General features: G+C 35.3%; 2 protein-coding genes across 6 annotated transcripts in view; one reads left to right on the top strand and one right to left on the bottom strand.

Moving 5' to 3' along the window:
• LOC140676369 (uncharacterized) overlaps nt 1–10,953 on the bottom strand; it is a 42,445-nt gene extending 31,492 nt beyond the window's left edge. For 2 of the 3 annotated variants that reach the window (XM_072911344.1, XM_072911345.1), the window contains exon 1: nt 1,735–2,097. In XM_072911344.1, the coding sequence (XP_072767445.1) occupies nt 1,735–1,737 (3 nt within the window). In that variant the 5' untranslated portion in view covers nt 1,738–2,097. Of the gene's footprint in view, nt 1–1,734; nt 2,098–10,875 lie in introns of those variants that run through there. The other variant, XM_072911341.1, reaches the window with a different exon arrangement.
• The window catches only part of LOC140676373 (melatonin receptor type 1B), a 176,225-nt gene that overhangs the window by 14,531 nt on the left and 136,875 nt on the right, over nt 1–24,819 (top strand). The window lies entirely within an intron of this gene.

The raw sequence follows: 24,819 nt of genomic DNA, 5'->3' as shown, positions 1-24,819 counted from the left end.
CTGATTTTTAAAAAAATTTTTGCAAAAATATTTCATAGAAAAACAATAAACACTATTATTTTTATATATATTAATATATATTAACTAGTAAAAGTTGGAATTAGAATTCTTAGAAACGACAACGCATTCGAATTTAAGCAAATAATGAAATTTTTAACTAACATATTTTCCATTATTATTTTTGTTCGAATAAAAAAGCTTCTCTATTCTATTGATAAACGAATATGTCATTAAAATTGAAGTCTATGGGTCTGTCGTTCTAAAATCATGTTTCATATTAATATGTATTCATCCTGTGTCGCGAGTAAAATGCTCTTTTATCGCATTTAATCATTTAATGTATCAACTCTTTAATCTCTGACTCTAAATTGACCGTAGATCATTTTATTAAGAATGAAAGGATAGTATTTGAGAAAGTAACAACAAAGCATTGAAATTTAAACGAATGATAAACTTTTATATATCGCTAAAGATCTTATTCGCAAAAAAAAAGAAAAAAAAAAACATTTTCCATTAACATATTTTTGTAATAAAAATTGTTCTATCGATAAACGAATATTTTATTAAAATAGAGTCAATATTTTTGTCGTTCTAAAATCATATTTCACATTAATATTCATTCTGTGGTACGTGTAAGTTCTTTTATCATCCGACATATCAACTCTCTAATCGACCCTGATCGCAAATATTATTTTATTAAGAATGAAATAGTATTACGGTCACGCGATTCTCGGACACTCTGTATACATGCGTACGTTACGCACGTGACCGGCTGATATACGGCGGGTCGCATAGTACACGGGCACGACACCGAATTTAATAACGCGGAACTGTGCTCGACGCGACGAGGTGCGACGAGGCCCATACAATCGGGACAATCAACGTCGTCGGGCGGCCATTAGGCCGCGATTACGGCTGACTTTATTACACGACTGCCACTTCTAACGCGGGACGCACAATCGCCGGCATTATCGGTAGACGGCGGTCGCTCGTATATATAAAGAGAAAGAGAAAGAGAGAGAGAGAGAGAAAGAGAGAGAGACGAGTGCGAGTGTGCTCTATCCTGGTGATCGGATTTGCCTCGCAGCGGGCACTCGAGCCGAGTCGTTTTCGCTCGAGGCGAACGAGCGCCGCTATCGGGCCCGCGAAGAGCACGTCTTAAAGCAGCACGCTTAATCGACGGACGTCACACTTAAAGGGGAAATGACAGCGTCTAACAAACGTCGTCCCTGACTGCGCGTTGACTGTACGCTGGCTCGCTCTTTTCTCTCCGCGTTTCTTTCAGCTTCTCGATATCTGAGCGTGTACGTCATATTTTTATGAGACTACACAAACATGAATAAACAGCAAAAAATGTTGATTTACGCGAGAATGAATGATATAATTGCGCGTAATAATTCTTCAATAATCACAATTAGATAAACAGATTTTGTACGTATTTTACTATGCTGCAAACAGCTGTTAACTGTCACTCATACGATATGCGAAGAAATAACAGACAAACATTGGAAATACGAGAAATAGCGATAAGAAATCATTGGTATCCGAATATCTCTGTTCAATATGTAAAAAGAGCTCGCACGCGATAACCGTATACGCGATTACCTCATACGCAATTATCTCAAGAAAGAATTTAATTTCAGCTGACCCTCTGTATTATGTTATTAGAGCATAGTTGTCGAGAGTATACTAACGAAATACATGAGCCTAACAATAAGCGAATTCTGGGCTTACCATTCAGATGAAAAAAGAGCCGTGATTAGATGAATGATTAGACGCGAGCGATAGCTCGTTCTTTCCGTCGTCACAGAAAGAAGGTTAGGGTTAGGTTAGGTTCGCTGAGAGAGAGATGACGCGAAAGGAAGAGGCACGAACGACGTTCATCATCGACCCGTGGATCTTTGCTCTCTCGACGATGGATGATTGAAAGACGACGGTTCGCGGAGACGACACTCGCGACGAGATTCATTCGCGCGAGTACTTTCGTACGATACACGACACGCGTGACTTCGTCCCGTTTCACGCATCTTTTCGATGATTGGCTCAGGGCCCGCCGATTCCCGCAGCTCGCTCGCGAAAGACGTAACGGCTCGGTCGCCATTCTTGACTGACTGTCGTGCGTGACAACACGGCAACGTAAGCGAGAAAAAAAGACACGCGAGAAAGAAAAGATGCGCGAGAAAGAGAGAAAGATAGAAAACGCTTGCAAGCGATATGCGCTTGGATACAATGCAATAGGGCTGTACTCGAGTTAAATTTTTTTTTATTCCCTCTTCTATTTGAAAAATATTATAAATATAAATCTTGAAAAATAAAGCTTGCTAATATAAATCCATATTTAGACTTTGTATTTTTACAGATATACATTTACTATGTTTTATATGTATTTTTTATACACTTTCATAATTCTGAATATGCATAAATACTAATATAATAATATTTTGTAATAATAAAAGGAATAAGGAAAAAGCTCATTAATGCATTGATTCTAAATACGAATTATGCATATAATAACTTTGTTTAACTCATTGTTTGACTTTTCGCGCACAATAGTGCCTTTAAAATCTGTTTTTAGGAAGATAATGCTTCGCGCTCGCCTTTAAAATATTGATAACCGATACATCCCACAGAGCTCTATGAGAACGAAAACAAACGCGCGTGCCGCGACACATGGGTGACCGGTCATCTGTTTTCGGTTCATTCGCGAGCTCGCGACTCGCAAAATTGATCGCTCGTATCTTTCTTGCTCGCGCGCGTCCAGACACGCAGGAGAAAAAAAGAGGAACAAAGGAAGATGAGAGCGAGAGAGAGAGAAAGAGGATGGCAGAGCACGCGTGTAATTCCGACGAATTTTCACGAAATTGCGCTCACGTCGTTCTCTCGCGGGCACATTGCCATTGCCACTGCCACCCGTCCGCCCCGGGTCTATTTTACGGCTGACTCAGCAACGAATTTCACCGACGCGGCAACGAATATTGCTATTGGTAACAGTTTCTGAATACCGTGGGTGCCGCTGCAATTTTCGCCCGAGACGAATATACCGCGCGCGCGAACAACGTGGTGCGGTGTGGAAGGGTCCAGGTTCACCGCACATGTTTTCGCCTCTCGGACCATTTCTCTCTCTCTCTCTCTCTCTCTCTCTTTTGCTCCTGGTGAGGTCATTTTCGCCGCCATAGAGGAAACCGTTCCGGTGCAAAACGAGACGGGTTAACCCTCTTGCGGTTCCGCTCTGTTCCACGACAGTTGCCTGTCAAGTCCCATTTAGCCTCCTCGCCGCGGCGTGTTTAGTTGCTGGTTTCTCTCTCTCTCTCTCTCTCTCTCTCTCTCTCTCTTTGTCTCGGCCTCTTCTCGAGGAACAATGCTGCCTATCTAACTGAAAGAATTTCATCTGACGTCAGAGTCATTTTTCAGAAAATCACATTTTACGCTCTGTTTCCCATGATCTACATTTCGCATATTATTTCACTCAAGAATTTGTCGTTTCCTGATGAAACACGGTTCTCAAATTTAGTATAAGGCCGCATACGTGTGTCCGAAAGATATCTGAGCTATCTTAAAATTAATTTTCCTGATTTATTTTATTAATTTAATTTTCCTGATTTATTTAAAACTGGATAGATATATTTTTAGCAAATGGAAAATACAAGACATTTAAGTTTAACAAATAAAAGAAATACAATGTGTGGGGATTTTCTCGTAATGGAATTATTGTTCATTAGTGCGACTATAGAACATAAAATTAATATAAATTAGAGAAATTTAATGTAAATTAATTAGTCGTAATAATTAATATTTTCTTCCAAGAAAGAGAATTAAAATATTTTAATTTTAAAAAATTAATTAATTAATTAATTCTCATAATTTTTAGTGTGATTTAGAATGTGTATTTTCTGTGTATTTTAATTAATTTTAATTAATTTAATTAATTTTTTTGAATAATTCTTTAAAAGGAAAATATTTAAAAAATGTAATGTAATATTTATAAAAAGATTTTTATAATTTGTGTATAGATATTTTTTTGCTCAATTGTTACACTTTTTATTCGAAATAAATAATCGGATATATAATCTTTTATATAAAAACTATATATCATCGCGACAAATTTATATTGGGCATGATTTATTTTCGTATTTGTGTCAGATGAAATTACAATTATATACGACGCAGATATCATCATATTTTTATATATTGTAATTTTACAACACACAAATGCGAAAATATATCGTGCCCAATATAAATTTCTCACAATTATATATACTTAGTTTTTATATAAATGATTATATAACCGATTATTTATTTCGCATAAAAATAAGTGTCACGCGAAAAACAAAAATAAAAAATATATAGATTATAAGATTATACAAATCTTTTTATAAATTGCATTACATTTTTTGTATTACATTATTGCATTACATTTTTTTAAATTTTCCTTAAAGAAGAATTGTTCTCATATTGGTCAAAATTTACAGATTATAAGATTATAAAAATCTATTTATAAACACATTACATTTTTAAATATTTTTTTTATATTTTCCTTAAAAAAGAATTGTTCTCAAATTGGTCAAAAAAGCTAATTAACATATTAATACATTCTAAATCACACTATAAGAGAAAATAAGAATTAGTTATGTATATCAGACGGATATTATCATATTCATCTTATCGCCGAGAATGCGGTCATGTTTTTAATTTAAGCGACGGTGGTAACGATTCAAGAAGCCGATGAGATCGGACGAACGAGATATTGAACACCGTGCGGTGTTGAGTGCATGCCGTTATTAAATCATGGCATGTGTGTACATCGACTGCGTTATAGCAAATATACGCTCTGTCCTGACGAGTGATAGATACCACCGCGTCATTCGATATTTCAAAAGCGCATTGTCCGACACGGACTTTGTCTACGGGCGTCGCAATAGGCGGCTTCCCCACCTATCCTATCGTCGCATCGTCGTCGACGACATGCATAATTCCGCGTATTGCATGCAGAATGCCCGAATGAGATTAAACCTTGCGAAATGGGCTATTGTGTGTATCCGCACGTTGCCCAAATGCTTAAATAGTCATGTCGTGTTGGTGCACCATATATATGATTTTAGCACTCGAGTAAATAATAATAATAATAATGCGCGTTTTCTTTTTTTTTCTGTTTGTCTTACAACATATGCAAATCGCCACGTAAGTGCAAGTTATTATTTTTTTATTACGTCTTATCGCTTTTTAAAAATACGTCCTTTACCTATTTATCCTACGTTTTAATGTCTGAATTTTGCATAATAGTCTGCTAATCTTTACTAATGTGGTAATTTCTTCTACGTAGCTCAATTTACCTCGCACCCTTCTCTGAGATTTTTATATCTCGTTTTACGTAGCTTTAATCTAGAATTTATATTTAGTTCAAGAGGTCGCGATGAATTACTATTATTGAATCTTTTACATCGAAAGAGATATCGCGCACGCCTTGCACGCGATAATGACGTAACGATCGCTATGATTTTCCGACCGCTTTCGCAAAGGAATTTTCGCCGGAGCGAATTCCGTTATGCGTGCAAACTCTTAAAATATGCGGCAGGCAGTACGAACTCAATTTACTGTCGGTACAGATACCAAATGAACTTCCCTATCAAACCAGGAAAGGGAGCTCAGCGGAAATCGTTGCCAAGAAAAATAGTAAGAGCTATTCACTTCGCCGCGTAATGGAGTTAAAGGATTTAGAACTTGGCACACAGGGCGAATCGTGGCGGCGGTCTGGTCGAAAAAGGAGCATCTTAACCCTCGGATTACCAAAACTCGTACATACCACTCGTAAAATGAATCATTGAACGTCGGTTGGACCATAAAAGCCATAAAGGCACGACCGTTAATTGCTTCAAAGAGAAAAATCAAGTATAAAGAAAGGAAGAGAAAGATAATAATATCGATATAAAAAAAAAAAAAAAAAAAAAGAAAGAACGAAGGAAAAGAAAGAGAGAACACGTTCCCGGGATTCTTGCACCTGCATCTGTTTTTAATTGCTTTCAAAAGATGGAGAGATCGAAAGGCGAGACTGATGATAATGGTTCGAGGCGTGTTTTGAGTCCTACGATTGTGATGTGTCCATTAGTGCCCAAGATTTTTCCCTTCTATAGTAAAATACGTTATAAATAGGCTCGATCGCGTGATCGCGGTTTATTTAACAGAGAATCTTATCTTGATTGTAACACCAATTGTTGCAATGATATCGAATAAGTACATGCATATTTTTGCATATATTATAATCGTGCATATTTACATTATAATGTGCAACCTTGTGTATTTTAAGAGGGAAAAATTTAACTCAAGCCATCTTTAAAAAAGGCGACATAAATACTATTTTTCCACAATAAAAAATTAGGAATAAAAAGTATAGAAAAACACGCATTTTTTAATTAAGATCTCATATAAATTTAAATGTATATTAATCTATTTATTAAAATAGATTAAAAAGTAGAGAGAAATATTAAAGTATATATTATATAAGATATGTAAAAATGTAAATAATTATGTATATTAGAGCGTTTATCTGTTGTTTTTTAGGTAGTTTTAATTGCATTATTAATCTTTCTTCTTTGACATTTTTATAGATACACCTTATTTTCCTTTCCTAGTTTCAAGTTTTCTGGCAATCGGCCATGTATGTAGTCATCCTTAAGTGTGTAGCGGTATATAAACAACAATATTAGCATATGAATTTTCATGAATTTAATATTTATGGGCGCTGTTTTAAGGTAGTTATACATTATAGCTTATATTTGAAAAATCTAGTTAAAATAAGTTCAACAAAAAAAAATCAAAATAAAGATTATATAATAAAGTAATAAAATAAAAATAAAGATTATTAATACAGTCAATTTTATAAAAAAATGTCTACATTCTCAACATATTTATACAAAATATGTAAAGCTAATTCTTTTTAGCGCAAATTTCATTAGGCAAATATTTCGTAATTTAAATTTTCGATATAATATATCTCAATATATACGACTTATAAAAGATCTCCATTAAAGAAAGATTACTAGCAATTAAACAAAGAATAAATTTGTTTAAATTATTTGAGACTTCATTTCAATAAATTATGATTGGATTTAAGCTTTTAAATCATAGTTTATTGAAACTAAGCCTCAAATAATTCAAAAAAATTTATTCTTTGTTTTATTGCTAGCAATTTTTCTTTTAAAACTTTAAAAATTTTTCTTGGACACATTTTAGAAATTTAATACAAACTCGGATACATCTTACGTAGGGTTTTAATACTCGTGACTAAATATTAATAAGCGACGGTGGATATCTTGAGAAAAAGATAATTCTATAACATCCAATTATCAACTGCATTAGCGAAATGATCTGCGCATCCGTAATACGTGTAATTTAACTTGGCGAGATTCGCGAAATCGGAGAGTGCCTCCGCTAGTTAGCGGTGCGTGTTTTGATTGTTTGCGACGAGCCGAAAATTTACTCATCTCCATACGCGCGCCATCGGGCTCCGGCGTGATTCGCCGGCATTCATGAACCAGCAATTTTATCGACAAACACCGGACGACGTTCAAATACATATTTAATGCCCGTGTGTGTACGTACTTGTGTGCGTATATACGTAAACACGATTTTGCGCATCGTATACGGGCCGCACGGTTTGCACAGCTGATGGATCAATACAGGACATTACCGCGACGAGTAATAAGTTGCCAATACCTGATTCATCACCGTCAATATCGTCGGAGTACATCGCGATAATTAGCCGATAATCCTTGAGCGTTCAATAAACCACCGAACGAACAGGATGAACGGGGGTGATGTACTACACGCGTGTGAGACAGCATCGTTGTGAACGCGCGTGAACGCTTCTCGTAAATGGTAATTACCGTCCGGGGTGATAACTTTGAAGATACCCGATTAATGCCGGTTCCGTGGTTTAGCATAAGCTAAGGTTGTATGAGACAGGCCGTGTTATCGAAGTCAATATCATCGCGCTAGTTCAGATTAGGGAAACGCCGCGATATATGTGATGATGATAGTCCTTAGAATAGCGAGACTGTGATAAACCGTAATTAGAATTTCAGAATACAGAAAGTACAAACAAATTGCTTAGTCCTCTGGCTCATGTTACATTTCATCACTATACTATATATGTACAAGGTGTTTCATAGATTCGGCTGGCTCGTTAAAAGAAATTTTATAAAACATATTCCTAAAACGCTTCGTTAAATAGTTAATGTCAAATTTTAAATTAAAAGAATAAATTTCAATGTTAATGTAATATATGATACGTATTTTACAAAACTGGAAATTTAAAAAAGTGGATTTAAGTAATAATCTAACCATAGTAAGCACTGCTTTGATTGCAATTTAATGAATAACACGTGTTCTTTTAATTTTAACTTGATATTAACTTTTTAATAAAGTTTTAGAGACTTTTTTGTTTTTCTTGATGAGAAGAACATGACTTTATATAGTCAACTCAATCTTTATGAAACACCCTTATATATTTTTCGATATAAATTATACATGTGTCGCATACGAACCATCTTCTAACTTGAAAGTATCTACTTTATATAATATATGTATGTCTACCACCTATTTCTACCCAATCTGCATCGCTTCATAAAATAGATAAGGAGCTTTATCGCGCGTCGTCTCGCTATTTATTATATCTACTTAGGTTACCAGATAATTTCGCTATTCTACACGTGAGCTACGGCGTAGACGGGCCGAGCATGGGGGTTTTCGCCTTTATGAAATATAAGCCGCCGCACCGCACGATCGTTTGCGGCATCGTGCGTAACCCTCGAAATGCATCAAAGCTGCATGGCTGCAAGCGCTAAGACTCGCACCGGGACGACCGCACCCCCGCGTATATTTTATCTGCGCTCGCAGAGAGAGAGAGAGAGAGAGAGAGAGTTGTCGCGCGCGTATATCCCACACCCCTAACCCCACGCGAATAATATAACGAAATATACATATATGTATATAAGTTCAGGGTTCGCGCGGGCCTCCCTTCTCGCGACTGCGGGCGTATCCGGAAAAGTTCACCGTGCGCCCGACACCCAGGGCGACGCAACCGGCGCAATATTGCCGGTAATAAAGACGTTTGGCGGAAATCCAGCTGTGTGTATGGGATTTTCCCCTACTGTAAACAGTCGTTTCGCGGAGACGTACGGCGAAACTTTGCGAGCGGCGTGTATACTCTTCGCGGATTTGATGAACTCTCCCTTCCTTCCCTCTCCCTCCCTCTGCGTCCCCGACCCCCTTCCTCTAAAACGCTGTATACGCGCGCTCCAGATTCTTCCGCTGCGCTTCCTCGCCACCGGGACCAGGGAACCTTCCTCTCTCGTACACCAGTTCGAAAGAACTTTGCGTTTCTCTCTCTCTCTCTCTCTCTCTCTCTCTCTCTCTCTCTCTCTCTCTCTCTCTCTCGCCCCACGCTCGCCTATCGCATACGAATCGCATTACGCCAGGGTCGTTCCCTCTCCCCTCGAACGAACGACGCCAGTTGTCTCGATATTGCGTACACCAATGTGTCCGTATATATCAGTTTCAGTTAAATCACCGCGACGTAAACGCGCGCGTTGATAAAATCCGTATATATGAGCTTACGCGAGACGCTGACTCACCATGCTGTGTGGATGACGCGCCGTGGATGTCACGATCGCGGCTTCGGGACATGGCCACGAGTTATACTATCGTTGTATTATACTTGTACAACGGCATCATTCGCGGATATTGCGCGACCGACACGCATGCATATTCAAACGCGCGAGCGTCGAGCGTTGATTTTCATCGTCCGCGCATTCGGGGACTCTTGTTATATCGCGTCGCGATTTCACACTATGGCTAATGCATTCACGCGCGTCACCCAAGTCGCTGATTCCGAATCGGTAAACACGGCGCGACGTTATTGGAACTTGGAACACCATGGAGAACGCGGTTGTGTTTTCTCTTGTTCTGCTGCTCGTTGCGTTCTTTTTGTTTTTTTCTTTTTTGTTTTGTTTTTTTCTTTTTTTTTTTTTTTTTTTTTTTTGCAACCCTGTTTCTTTCTCTTTTTTCGCACGAATAACGACGTGCGATTACGACACGTCGTAGCGCGAGACCGAAAATTTTTAATCTCGCCGACCAGAGCGCACTGCCCGGAAATTAAAATGCGTCCACTTCGTTAGGCAAATTTTTAATATGCGCAAGTAGTGCGCGCACCTGCGTTCTAGTGCGCGCACCGCTCTGGAAATCCGCACGTAAAGTACGTAAAGTGCGATACAATAAAAATCACAAGGTGCAAAACGAAATTGCGAAAAATCCATACGAGACGCAATTACGGCGCGTCGTTGGCGCTCTCTTCGATACGTGGTCGCAGGCAGTATTATAATTTTTTACCGAGATGAATATTTTCTCTCCTCGTTGGTTCAACTTTTATATTGTATTCTATTCCCGCTATATTAAATTTTAATGATTCTTAATAAATCTAAGCAAATTATTAATTAGCGAAAATTGGAGAAAACTAATTTGCAATTTTTTAATTAAAAAATAATCAATCACTGACAAGATTCAGGCATTTCATAAATATTCAATTAATAAAAAATTCTATTAAGAGATAATATTATCAAATTAATAATAATATATAAAGGCTCTGTTTTTATTATTATTTACTTATTTCTTTCTAATTTCTTGACTCGTAAAAATTTTCAAATTTTTAATCGGTGATAATATAGACAATATATTTAAAAAACTAAAATATTTTCACATTTTTTTCGGAGGTAAATTTTACTTTATTTTATATTATGTATTTGCATAAGCGAACGTATAATTTGTTTATGTAAATTTTCTCACTGCGTGACGCAAAAATATATGATTCATCATAAAACTTACCATGCGAAAATATCTCGTAATATGAATGTGGATGAATGGCTCTATAAAAGGTCCGCTCTTCATTTCATAAAAACGTACGTTCTCATTATCTAATTTCCGCTTCTCATTAGCCGGCGCAGTCGCTTTTTTGTATGTCACGTCCTTCCCTTTGGATGCATTTTCGCAAACGTATCACCTGGCGTATTTTTTCCCTGGACCGTTGCGGAACAATGTCGTCTGCATATGCCGGTCGAAACCGCCGACCTCGACAAAAGAGCCAAAGGGTGCCACGTTGTCGAGTACCACGTGTCTCAGCGTAATCGACGAAGGTCACTTACGGCTTCTTTCACTAAAAGTTAAAGAGAATGCGACTGAATCAAAAAACGATACCAAAATCGTTTGCTTTCTCTTTATCAACACAGATGACGGAGAATGATAATAAATTTAGAATTAGAATCAATTCCTTTGATACGAGAAATTGCTTATATATTTTTCTTGTAAATTTATAAAATTTAATATATAATTACTTGATGCATACTTAATGTATAAAATTATTTTTTTATATACGTACGTATCCCCGAGGAAAAATAGGTATAATATAGTTATATATAAATATACATAGTTATTATAAATATGAAAAGATCTATGATAACATATGTAATTTTACATGATCATACATAATAACATCCGATATTTGGCGCGATATAATCTTATATGATTATATTTTTATATAATCACACCTGGCTAGATCTGATTATATTTGAAAACAGATCTAGCTGAATATGATAAAGATAAGATATATAAAGATAAGATCATGTTATGCCAAATTTTGGATATTATTATACATATATAGTCAGATCATATCGTGTCAAATTTCATTATGTTAAATTATATATGATCATATGACTCACATAACTCACATAACTCTATTTTTTTCGAGTCGTCAAATGAGGTATTACAGTATATAAATGAGTTATCTTTTTCTTTTTTATTAGAAGCAGAACTTATTCGTCGATAATTTTGTTGGTTGTAATGTTTGTTTCCTTTAAATATCAATAGTTTTTTTTCCCTTTCAATAGCAATTTTTTTTAGATATTACGCAAAACTAATTAATACGATCATGTTTTTATTTATCAAGAAAATTGACGTATTTCCTTTATATACAAAAGAAAACTGATTTAACAAACACTGAGTATATTCATCTATGCAAAATAGGAAGAAAATGATATTATAGTCGATAGAATCGGATGTTATTCTAATGTCCGTCTGAGCGAATAAATTTCGCAATCACATTTCACAAACACAAGAACCTTTCATGCATACTTATCACGAAGGAATAGATCTGTATCGTATGTCTGACAGACTGATTGCGCGTGACGTAGGTTTAAGTATTACGGTAACGTGATATTTTGCGTATTTCCATGCACCAAGGATATTTTATTCATATTTTTACGAGTCTCTCTCTCTCTCTCTCTCTCTTTCTCTTTCTCTTTCGCGACGCACACATGCTTGGCGAATATTTCAGCCGTGACACAAAGGTATCCGAATTCGCGAAAACGTAGAAACCGTCCCGATTGCGGCGCTCATGCATGTATTCATGCACGGTCGCTCGCGCGCGCATCTTTAGGAGATGCCGTCCATATTTTCGCGTGTGGTACTCGCTACTTTTAGATACTACTCATATACGTATATATACATCTTGCCGATGCACGGCCTGACTTTCATGCGACGTTATATCTACCCGTCGGTGGGGCAGGTGGACGTCTAGAAATTCGTTAAGGGAGGGCTTTGGACGGACGCCGTTTATCCTCGAACAAGTCCGCCACAAATGGGGAGAGAGAGGGATAAGTCCCTTCTCTTATTGTTAGTCGTTCACAGTGTAAAAATCTTAGATGCAGCCCAGAAACAGTATATCTCGTATAAAACGTCGGCATATAACGAATCAAGAAGTTATCTCAATTGTATTTCTACGCTTGAATTAGATTTGTGAATAGTTGAAGGAGCACGTTGTTAGTTTGGACGAGAGAGCACATTTCCGGATTGCTGCGCCTTATATTCTTTCTTACGTAATAATCCCCCAGTTTTCTACATTTGCGGTTTTTCGCCCGCAATGAGAGGCAAGAGGCGCACTTGGCGGTTCTCTGAACGGCGATCTAATTCCTAACGGCCAATTTCGCTTATAGACCATGTCGACTTTTTCCCTCGGCTTCAGCGAACTCAATTTCGCAAACGCCGTTTGCGCAAATCACCGCGTAATGCTGCGCGATGTGAACATCTAAGGATGCTTAAGATACTCCGATATTATCAAAGTGTTGATATCAAATCTTCTGAAATTGACATATCCTGTAGTCGAATAAAAAAATACAGGAAAATATCTTACACACATATATTTATATAATTAATTTATTAACAATTACACTGATTTACGTTATTTCATTGTGAGCATTATTGTCACTATTTTTTTTGTAAGCGATATTGCACTTTTTTAAAAGACATTGAATAGTATTAATATACGAATATCGAGAGACATTCAAGAATTCTAATATACAGTTACAGTAAATTGAAACTAATTGCATAATGCATTTTAGCAATTCCGCAGACATCTCGCATCCTTGACATTTATATGTCGGATATATTTCGCACGCTTCAACGTGTCGCGGAAATTACGATTTGTTTTACACCCGAGGCGAATGGCCGCGTATGCGTGAAATTTCGATTGGCTTGCAATGATGCGCAGAAATGTGGGCTCCAACATAAACGGAAATTGGTAACACGTAAAAAATATTTCCTACATTTTGCTTTTACGTCATGATTTTCCGATATCGGAAACACTTGATTTAAAGTTTTATGACGTGTCACATAAAAATTAAAAAAGAGATCAATTGATGTGTAGAAATAATATTTTATATGTATGCACACATTGTGCGCAAAAATGCAACAAGAAATGCAAATAATAAAAAGAAGCATTATATAACAAAAAAACCATTCAACTTGTTTAATCATTATTTTATTTGTCATTACATTGTTACGTTTTTGTTACTTTTTATTAATATTTTACTAATATTTTCAATATTTACAAAAAAAAAAAAAAATTATTATAACATTTTAGTTTTTTTATCCTTAATTGTGTGTGTTAATATACTCAAGATTTACCTTACAAATAACTCCATTTTATACTTATTTATGGAATTTATTGATTGATTTGTTGATTGGTATAAATATTTTTTTATATGAATAAAAATGTATGAGAAATAATGAGAAATTGCAAACACAAATAATACGAATAATATATTTTAAATTAACTGTTCCTTTTTTGTTTTCATTGTGTTCGTTTTGTATGTCTCTTCATTTCGCTTATCCGTATTCAACTTGTTAATTTAAGAAAATCAACATTCATTTACTCTTCTCTACGTTAACAATGATAAATCATAAAAATCAATCTTATCTTGTGCTTCATCCTTCTAATTAGCGGCTCCTGCCCGCGATCATTAATTATCTCATTCCATTTCCGCGCTTGATTGCTGAAATATTTTTACCTGAAGCTGCATTAATTCATCATCCGTATTAAATAATAAGAATGTGATGAAAGCTGCCATTAGAGACTGTGTGCTCTTCAAAACCATAGTAATTTGCTGTTCGTGGTACCGTCCTTTAAATATATACAACCCGAAACATACGTTTGGTTATTATATGTATGTAGGAGAGTCAAAGTGCTCGTTAAATAGTTAGTTAACTTTTGTAAGTATATTAAAGAGTAAAGAAAATTAAAAAATGACTTTATATCATGTTATGATAGAAATATATACAGAAAACGCAAAAACATTAAAAAATTCTAAATTTTCTATTTTTAGTACAAATTTTATGTTTATAACATATACGTACGTTTTTTTAAAATATAATCAATTTAAAGAGGTCTACAAAATGTGTATTTATAATTTAATTTTATATAAAAATAGTTTGCAAAGATTGGATTTATCTTGATGACTGATGTACCGAATTCAATAAGGAATTAGAAAAAATGTTTTTGCACAGAAAAATGATTGTTATTTATCGACGTGTTCTCGTCGTCAATTTGGCGACAAATGCAAATGTTTGCGGCTGTTATCAGATTCTATCGGACAAACGCACAAATAAATTAGCACGCGAAGAGAAGCACGTTGACAGACTACCGATTAATTATATCGTTCAAGGGTGAATCCGCCTTCTTTCCGCACCCCATCCCGGCTCGCCCTTTGCGTACTGCCCTGATGGCAGCAAGTCGATAAACACGTCCGCTACTCGCGTGCATTCGGCGATGGATTAATGACCATTGCAACGGCTGTGCTGCTTATAAATCATGCTTACGCGCCGTCTGTTATGCGATCGGTGGTATTCGGTAATAGAAATAAAGAAATACTTTTGAGAACTGTGAGCAAAGAGTGTATATTTTAAATTAACTCTATCTTTACCAATTAACATTATTTTTATGATGCATTTCCGATGAAAGTTCTATCATTATATGTATAATATTATTATAGATAGATAGTGAATTATATTTATTATGATTTATTATTACATTTTATTATTTTATTTTAGATTATATTTTATTTTAATTATACTTTTTTATTTTATTTATATTTTATTTTATTTTATTATTAGATTTTAATACAGATAGTGACTGTGTGTTATATTACTTGTCAGTTTACGTCATATAAAACAAAAATTTAACAATTACTTAAAATTTTGTTATATAGATAAATAACAGATTTTTGACATAAATTACAAAATATTGCATTGTAACTGCAATATATTTGACAGATATATTTGCAGTAAATTTATATTTTTTCTATTTAAATTTTAGATATATATTTTTAGATTCCTTGAATAATTTTTGATCCAAATATATAAAAAATTTGTAACGTAAATATTCAATAAAACACACAGTTTAATTAGGCAAATTTTTTCATATTTCATAGAAAATGTTAGAAAAATTTTATAGACAAATTTTAAACGTTTATTAAATTCTTCTATTTGCTTGTGTAAGGAACAAACAGTATTTCAAACAAATGTATTTCTTACATTACTCTTCTGAGCAGTCTTTGTTATGACGCTTCACAGTACGTGCGCGCATTGTGCCAATTAAGCTCCGTGGGAATCAAAGTAAACAATTGTATGCGAATACTGCTACATTCGCAGCATCGCTCCGGCGTAATTAACACACCTGCGCTCGACAGAACATGTCGTTGTTCGGGGATGATGAGTACATTCGTCTTTGAATGAAGTCTAAGCAAAGCGTTTCATAACATTTCTCATAACACTGGAATTATTTGTACCAGACGCTTTATGTATGTATGTAATGAGCGGTTTCCTTTAATATTTCATTCAGTGTAGCACGTGCGCGATATGAATCTTCAGAAATTTCATTTAAATAGTGTTTAAATTACTTCTAATTGTTTGGCCTAATGTGTTTGCGTCAGGACGAATAATGTTTCAAATTAGTCGCTCTTTGAATAATGGAATAATCTTAACGAGCTCTAATTTTCATAAACATTCTAAAAAAAGTTTTTGAGAGAACGAAAGAGAGAGAGAGAGAGAGAGATAAAGAACTACACGTCTTTTATATATACATTCTCAGATAAAATCAGTCTATATTTAGAGATCATTAACATACATGTGGTATGATATCAATTAAAACAGCCGGGAAAAGAGATATAAGATAAATACCATACAACTGACACACAAAAAAGTAAGTTTAAATGATTCCCAAGCTTTTTCCTGCAAGTGGCAGGAAACTAAAATTCGTTACGTGTCCGGAAAGTATTCTACCGTCCACGAGCCTGGAAAAGGGCCATCCTATTATGCGCGCACACTACAATTTATCGCTTCTATTCCGTAAGGCCTGCTCGGAAGGAGACCCTTGACTGCGGCGCCCGGTCGACCGTGTGTCTCCAGACTTTCGTGGAAAGCCACGTCTCGCTTCGATGGCCGTCTATATATATATATATATATATATATATATATATATGACGGCGCGTGTATATTCTCTTTAAAGATCTTATCTCGCGCCGTGAATGGATAAAAATAAGGAGGCCGTCCTTCCTAGAGTCAAAGTGCATTATCGTTCATTTCCGCGCCATGGCCGGTCTGCTCGTTGAGAGAGGAGAGAGAATCGTCAAGGCTGCCCTTGCCGCCGCTTTCGAGAGAGCCACTGACGCGTTGTCGTTCAACCACGACCTCTCGACGTGGAAACTTCCGTCCCGACGACCCGTATTGAGCGGACTCTGGCTCTTTTGAGCGGTTCTCTCTCTCTCTCTCTCTCTCTCTCTCTCTCTCTCTCTCTCTCTCTCTCTCTCTCTCTCTCTCTCTCTCTCTCTCTCTCTCTCTTTTACGTGAGAGACGCGGCCTATAGGGTAGACTGTATGCAGCGCAAAATTCGTGTTCCTTCGGGAAAGGCGCGCTTTTCCCCGCCGAGCGTCAAGAGAGAATTTATTGCGCCCGCCAGAGGAAAGGCACACCTCGGGACCTTCTTTCGATTTCGAAGAGCCATCGGATTTTTCGTACGACCGATTTTCGCGTGGTGAAAAATAAATCGTCACCTTTCCGCGTCTCTCGTTGAAAGTTGAAGGCGCTGCTCTTCGGGTTTTTTCTTTTTTTTTTTTTTTTTTTTTTACCTGTGACATTTCCGTCCTGCACGCTTTTCATTCGGTTGTATATTTCAAGCTTTTGTGTAATATCCCTTTTCGGTCAGATGGTCATTTGTAGCGCGACCATTTTTGGTTGCTTTGATATCATTTTCTATTGGAAAAAAGTTGTCGGTGGAACAAAATGGATTATCAAGGGATAGATATTTTATTTATTATCCGTGCATTTCGAGAGATACGAGTATATGCTTTCGCAGAAAATAATGTAAATCGAGCAAAAACAGAAAAATTCGCAAATAGATTTACTTGTACATAATTATTAATTGTACTTGTAAATATGTTTATTAATATTTTATATTCTCATGTACATGCAAGCGTAGTGTCTGGTGGCTTCTCCCGTTCTTTTCATCTGGTTTATAATCCGCTTTTTCAAATAGACGATTTTTTTATTCCGCATCTCTGAACTCGAAAACACAGTGCAATGGAATTTAATGTCGCCTGGAATATTACATACTCCAATAATATCTAGGTAGTCATCTCACATTTTATCGCGACGTAAAATTCCACCAAGTATATATATATATAGATGCGTCAGTTCCATGCGTTGCGAGAAACTCCGCCTTCCATTATAACATCCGGCGCGTACAATGTGCCTGCTTTTAACGCGAAGAAATGGCGACAAACGTAAGGTGACAGGTATAACATGCGCTAACATGCAGCACTTAAACTACCTGCCTCGTTCGAACGAACGGCGGGTTCAATCGACCGCGTTGCGTACTCGACTCAAGTCAAATGCATCATCTCACGCCCACGCAAACCTTCGACACACGTGACAGGAATACCTCCCTCTCCTCCCCGTTTCTGCCTCGCCCCTGTCTCACGCGAGACAACATAAAAGAAAAATTCATTGTGTTTCTAACGAGCGTTATTTCTCGTCAACTGTCCACGGCACCGTGAAATTTACCAGATTAACGCCGTTCGCTGGCAAAAATGAATTTTTTAATGCGCGGCCCGGATGCGTCTCTCACCGCGGGTGTTTGCAGCCCGCGACGCGCGCGCAATCCTCTCGCCGTAAAACGCGTAAAATCCTCAGCGTAAAATGTAAATGTAGCTGTAAGCTGGCGTGAAAGAAAGAAAGGTGACGGTTGCATGGAAATTTTCCGGCTGGTAATTGGTAATAAAGAGGATTAGGATAGCAAGAATATCGTAAACTGTCGAAGGCAGGTGAATCGAGATGAATCGAGATCAAAATTACGATTATGAAAATACATTTAATATATTTTTTTCATTGTTTCGAATACTTTTATGCATTTTCGATTGCGTAATCTGTATTACATTGAAAGCAAATATTTATTTCCCGATGAATAAAGATTTCGTTATATCAGTGAGATTTTTTACTTTCGTGATTACGTAAGAACGAAACAGATTTGCTGCAAGTAAAAGTGTTATTACTAATTCAATAGGATTAATGAGAAAAGGAGATATAGTATCTGAGAAGTTATGTGCATTCTTCGAATTACAGACACGAATTAAAAAGAATAGCGGTTGCTCCAATACCAATAGCTTTTTCTGTGATAAATTATTGAAGACTTAAAGAGTTGCTACATTTACTTTTGAAGAGTGAAAATAATATAGTATTAAATAATATAATATTCCCATTTTAATTTAATATAGTTATTTAATTTCTTGAATATTAATTTGTGGCTTATTATTACAAAAATATTACAAAATACGTTAATATTGAAAATTAATATTAGATATAATGGAAATTAATATTAGAAATTATGATAAAAATATTTTTTTAAACTTTTTTGTTCAAAAGATCAATTTTATGAATACTTTGACATAAATCTATAATCAATGAAAGCATGCGACTTGTGTTTGTAGAAAAAAATATTCTATAATAAAAAATTTTGAGTGATTTATATATAATTAATTAAAAAAAAACCTATACTAGGATATATTATAATTTTCTTGATTAAAATTCGTTTTATAGTGAAACTATTAAGTTTCATAGTTTATAGATGTAATTTGGCGCGTTTGATGTAGGTTAATAATTCTGAAGATACTTTTTACGTCAGTAATAAGCATTTTTATCTGCTCGCGTGCTCCTTGATAATATAAACCACGGACATTAAGCGACTTTGCGTGCAGCGATTCATTTTCTTGCATGCATCCTGACGTGATACGTCGTTCCTCGCCTTCGGCGTGCGTGCGTTCCGCATTATGGATCGACTTGAAGCGCCCTCAGGAATCTTGAGTTATTTTATGAGCCGTTAAGATCGGGACTTTTCCACTTATGTGAGATTAACAAGACGTCCACGTGCGCGCATGCACGGATGCACGCATGCACAGTAGATACAAAATGTAATTGAATTCTCTTTATCTTAAACATAATATTGTCATAAATCTTACTTTCCTGCATATGTAAAAAGTAATTAGCAGTAACGTGACTTGCTAAAATAACAATGTAATAAGAGCCATCTGACAAAGCTTACCACTTTAATTATGACTGAATAAAAAATTCCTCATTTATTATGATAATGATTCATTTCTGTTTAGTCTTGTGCAATTTAATTTATAACATATAGCAATTAATTTAATGTGAATATTTTTTAACGCATATTAAACTATAAGATTAAAGATATATAATTCTTGCATTTAAAAGTGATCTTTAAAACATGTTATTTTTGTATATATTTATTGTAATAGCAGTTCAGAAAATAATTTATGAAAACGAGCGTTTCTTGAATTAAAACAGCTACATTATTAATTTGTGTGTTGTGCGTGTGTGAGACAATAAAATCTCTTATAATATTTAAATATATTAAGAATATTTGATGCAAAGATATGTGTGCGTTAGTAAATAATATATTGCTTATTATATGCAATATTCAATATTATCCAGATGGTGAATATACATATAAATATAGTATTGCTATCGCTGCGAGTATAGTTAACAATAGCAATATCTATCAGTTTGCAACTCCGCAAACTGATAGGTACTACGATATATTCAAAAGAAATACGCACGAGACTTCGTAGATATTCCTTTCATATATATCTTCTCCACCAACTCTATTGATCGCATTGTTAGAGATGAACAGAGACACTTTTATTTCCGCAACTGATTTGCTATTCACATTTCTACAAAGTTATATGGAATCACACGAAAAAAAAGGTTGCATGAAAAGATTGTGCGTTTATTTATTGCAAAATTGATATATTGTTATTTGAGATACAAAAACATACTTATAGAAAGAAAAAGATATAGCGAAAGAAATCATTATTTGACTATCTTTTTTCTTAAATATGTTTCATAAAAAAAATCTGCAAACGTCGCACGTGTTTAAATAAAAAAATATTGTTTTTAATACACGCTAAAAATTGAAATAATTTTTTAACAATCGTATGAAAATTATTAATAAATAATTATTAAATAAAAAGTATTCTTTTTAATACATACATTCCAAAAGGTGAAATAATTTTTGACAATTGTATGGAAACTATTAGCATATAACTTTTGCGCGAACAAATAAAAAAAAAAATTTTTTTTCTATAGATTCGCGTGGCTTTCATTTTGAGAGCAAACACAACACTATGGCGTGAGACCGTCAAAAAGAATGAAAGTCCGTCGAAAAAGGACGGTTTGCTCCGACATTTGTTCCAGTGAATACATATATATCTACGATTCCGTCCCCTCGCTTGCCATATATCCCGAAGCTGAGGACGCCATTAGTGTACATCAAGGGATCGACTTCTCTCTTTCTCTCTCTTTCTTTTTCTCTTTCACTTCTCTCGAGGTCTTTGTCGATATTCTGAATCACCGAAAGGGGATAGAGTAATGAGTACGTAGCAGTAGGCATGCTCGTCGAATGGACCGGCCGCGCGCGATTACTGTGAGACCGAATGCTCGTTAAAGGCCACGCATACAACCTTATCGCTTTCGATCGACTCGGTCGAATCCTCTCGTTACAACTCTTTCCCTTGCCCGCTCTTTCTCGCCCTTTTCTACGTCTCTTTCCTCTCTTTTCTCTCTTTCCTCTCGAGTCTCTCATCCTTCTCCTCCTCGCGCCCTCCTCCTCTTTCGTTTGCGAATGTAACAGCCTAACGATCGTGCTTCGAGCTCGTTTGAGATGCAGATCTCAAACTCGAATCTCATTGTTGTTGCCGCCTGCGATGCGAGACTACCTGTTAGCGCCCTGGCCAGCCAGCTGGCCAACTGGGCTATGACGCCCCCACGCGTGTTTGTCACAGGCTAATTAATCGGATGTTCAGTACGCCGCGCCGATAGATAACGAGCGGTCGATGTTATGGTTCATGGAGAACGTAAAAGTCACTTGCGCGCGCGCCCCGTATAAGCGGATTAACGCCGCCTGACGGATCATCGGAATCCGTGCACGTAATATAACGGTGGGGATGAACGTGGGTTTCGATCGACGGGGACTGTTGATCCCACGCGATAACATCCGCATAATTAATGCGTTTTCTTATATTAGATGCGTGGTTGCTGCCACACATTGTAGATTATATATTTTATGCCGTTGATTAAGTAGGTTTTGGAATAAATGTTACAGTAATTATGATTGGTTGTGTGTGTGTATGTGTATGAGTGTGACTGAATGAATAAGTGAGAGTGAGAGAGAGAGAGAGAGAGAGAGAGAGAGAGAGAGAGAGAGAGAGAGCATGTCAGCTATTAAAAAAATTAAAGTTACATCAAAGATGACATTTATTAAAAGTTTAAGATTATCATACTCTTTATCTCTTTTATATTCATACCATCATCCAACATTTCAATATTTTTACATTTTATTTATTTATTGATAGGAAAAGACAGCATGTGTGTATATATGTGCTACAAATTTACTTTAATGTATTTAATTTAGAGAGATGTAAAAAAAACGTAATATAAGTATTAAAAATGGATAACAATTTTGTAATAACAATTTTTATTAATTTTTCATATCATACACATGCATACATATACATATATACACTCATAACAGCTAATTGTATATATTTTTTATTGCTTTAAAAGATTCTTGATAAATATACAGCTTATTTACTGTTTGTCTAATTTTTGTTCCATTAATTTTAATTTTTGCTTTAATTATTATTTTTATATAATTTATCGTTAATCTATCATCTATATTACATGATATAATAATTTTCAAATATAATTTCCAAATTATGATTTATAAATATTGTTAAATATTTATACTTTTCGTATTTATTTAGTTTAACGCGTCTTATAGTGTAAATATAATCGTGATAGATAGTTTTATTTTTATTATAAAGTAATTTTATAACGATATAGCATTATTTTTGTTAAACATGATTTTTATTTTGTTAAATAATTTTATATATTTGTTTCCTTTCTGTTTGATTTTTTATCATCTATTAGATATTAATCAAAGTTTTTTTTTCGGATATTTGTTTGAAAATGTGTTTTTAAAAATATTTCTCTGCTATTACTAGAAAAATATTTCCCAACTTTATGATTTTTTAAATATGAATGCCAGGGTGTTTCAAATCCTCCGAATTTTCTTTTAAAGGCAGATGCTCTGCTCAATTAGGAGACGACTTCCTCGATGGAATTTATTAAGACATCAATAACTTCCGATTTATGAATGATTGAAGAAGGGTTTTTTCCACAAATTAAATTTTGTGGAATTAAAAAAGATTAACACAGCTATACTTCTCAATTAATTTTAGATGGAATTTACTTTAAAGCAGTTAATTTAAGGCAGTTAGTTACAAAGTTATGACAAAAATTCGAAGCTTGCAAAAAATGCTTTTTGATAACCTTTCACGATATTTTTGCTAGGGAAAAATCGTTTCCAATTTGGCTGGAAAATCAGTTTTTAAAAGGAAATTTGAGCTTTAAGATATTTTTTGTGGATACATATAGATAATACTTTAATTCAGATGAATTAATTAATTAAGCAAAATTTAAGGATATATTTCATAGAATAAACATGCAGACATAAATTGAAATTATGAGATACATACATATTATAAACTATTAAGATATATTAAAAACATAAATTCTCAATGCAGCAGAAAAAGAATGGGTATAGTAGAGAACTTGTAATGTTGTTTTAAATTGTCATGATTAATGCTCATTGTCAGTGCTTTTTCAAAAATTTCAGTTTTCTCAGTTTTTTCAAAAAATCTCACGACCACTTAATGGTTTATTATACTCTTGAAACGGGAATAATAAATTTATATTTTCAGTGAATTATAATAATTCGCAATTGATGCTAATAAAAAGTAAACAGTACCATCATTACACGCTATTTGGAGAACAACGTCGGAAAGAAAAAAACGTCAGTTTATGTTGCAACTCATAGTTGTGAACCGTGATCATTTGATATTCTTTCAACGAATTTGGAGCAAAACGATACCGTTTATTGTCCCCCTCGATATCTGCGATGGCGTCATTGCCAAAAAAGTAGCAATACGTATATTACACGCATTCAGCCAAATATATATATATATATATATATACGTGCATGTACCCGTGTCGGTCTCTCGCGTTCAACGACCGATAAATTAAGAGGCTTCCAAGCGTTTCGTCTATTATCAACAATTCAGAGAGCAAAATGATACGCGCGCGTATATCAAAATCTGCATGCGGGCGGGCGGACGTGCGTAGCGTGAAATTTTGCGAACGTGATGGCATATGGGGCGGCAGCATATGCGTTCATACATACGTGTATATTGATCCGCGAGGGCCAGTAACGTCGCGTTATTTATCGCGCTACGCCATAACGGTCGGATAAATAGCCGGCCGCTGTTAATTACGTTACGTGGGAACGTTACTTCGTTCTCTAAGGTAATAACGGTAAAACGCCAACGGGTGGATTAGCATAATGTCGCGACGTAAAAGTTAACGCGGCCCGTTAGGCAACGTTTATGAGCCGGTTAAAGATATTCGCGAATGGCCCATTATCGCGCCCTATTTGTATTTGTCTTGGCAAATATTTAGGCATAATCGCGCACATTTCTCACCGTGGAATCGCGATTTGTCGCCCATTTGTCCGAGCTTAACATTCGTTAACACGAATGTCAAACACGCGCACGTGTCCGCGCCATACAGAATGGTTCTCAATTTATATTTATAATTTTGATCTTTTCACTTTGAATTTTCGATCTTTGTCACCAATTGTTTTCGAGAGACAAATTGGCTTAAATTTTTCATTAGAACTTTTGCTATTATTAATAGATAAAAAGTCATTTTTCAAATTTTATTTAAATAGAATTTTATTGGAATAAATTTATATTTAGAATTTATCATAATTTATATTTATAATTTTGATTTTTTCATTTAGTTTTTGAATTT

This window comes from Anoplolepis gracilipes, chromosome 2 (assembly GCF_047496725.1).
Source record: "Anoplolepis gracilipes chromosome 2, ASM4749672v1, whole genome shotgun sequence".
NCBI lineage: Eukaryota > Metazoa > Arthropoda > Insecta > Hymenoptera > Formicidae > Anoplolepis > Anoplolepis gracilipes.
Note: the sequence above shows the minus strand (reverse complement) of the source record. Positions and strands in the feature narration are given on the sequence as shown.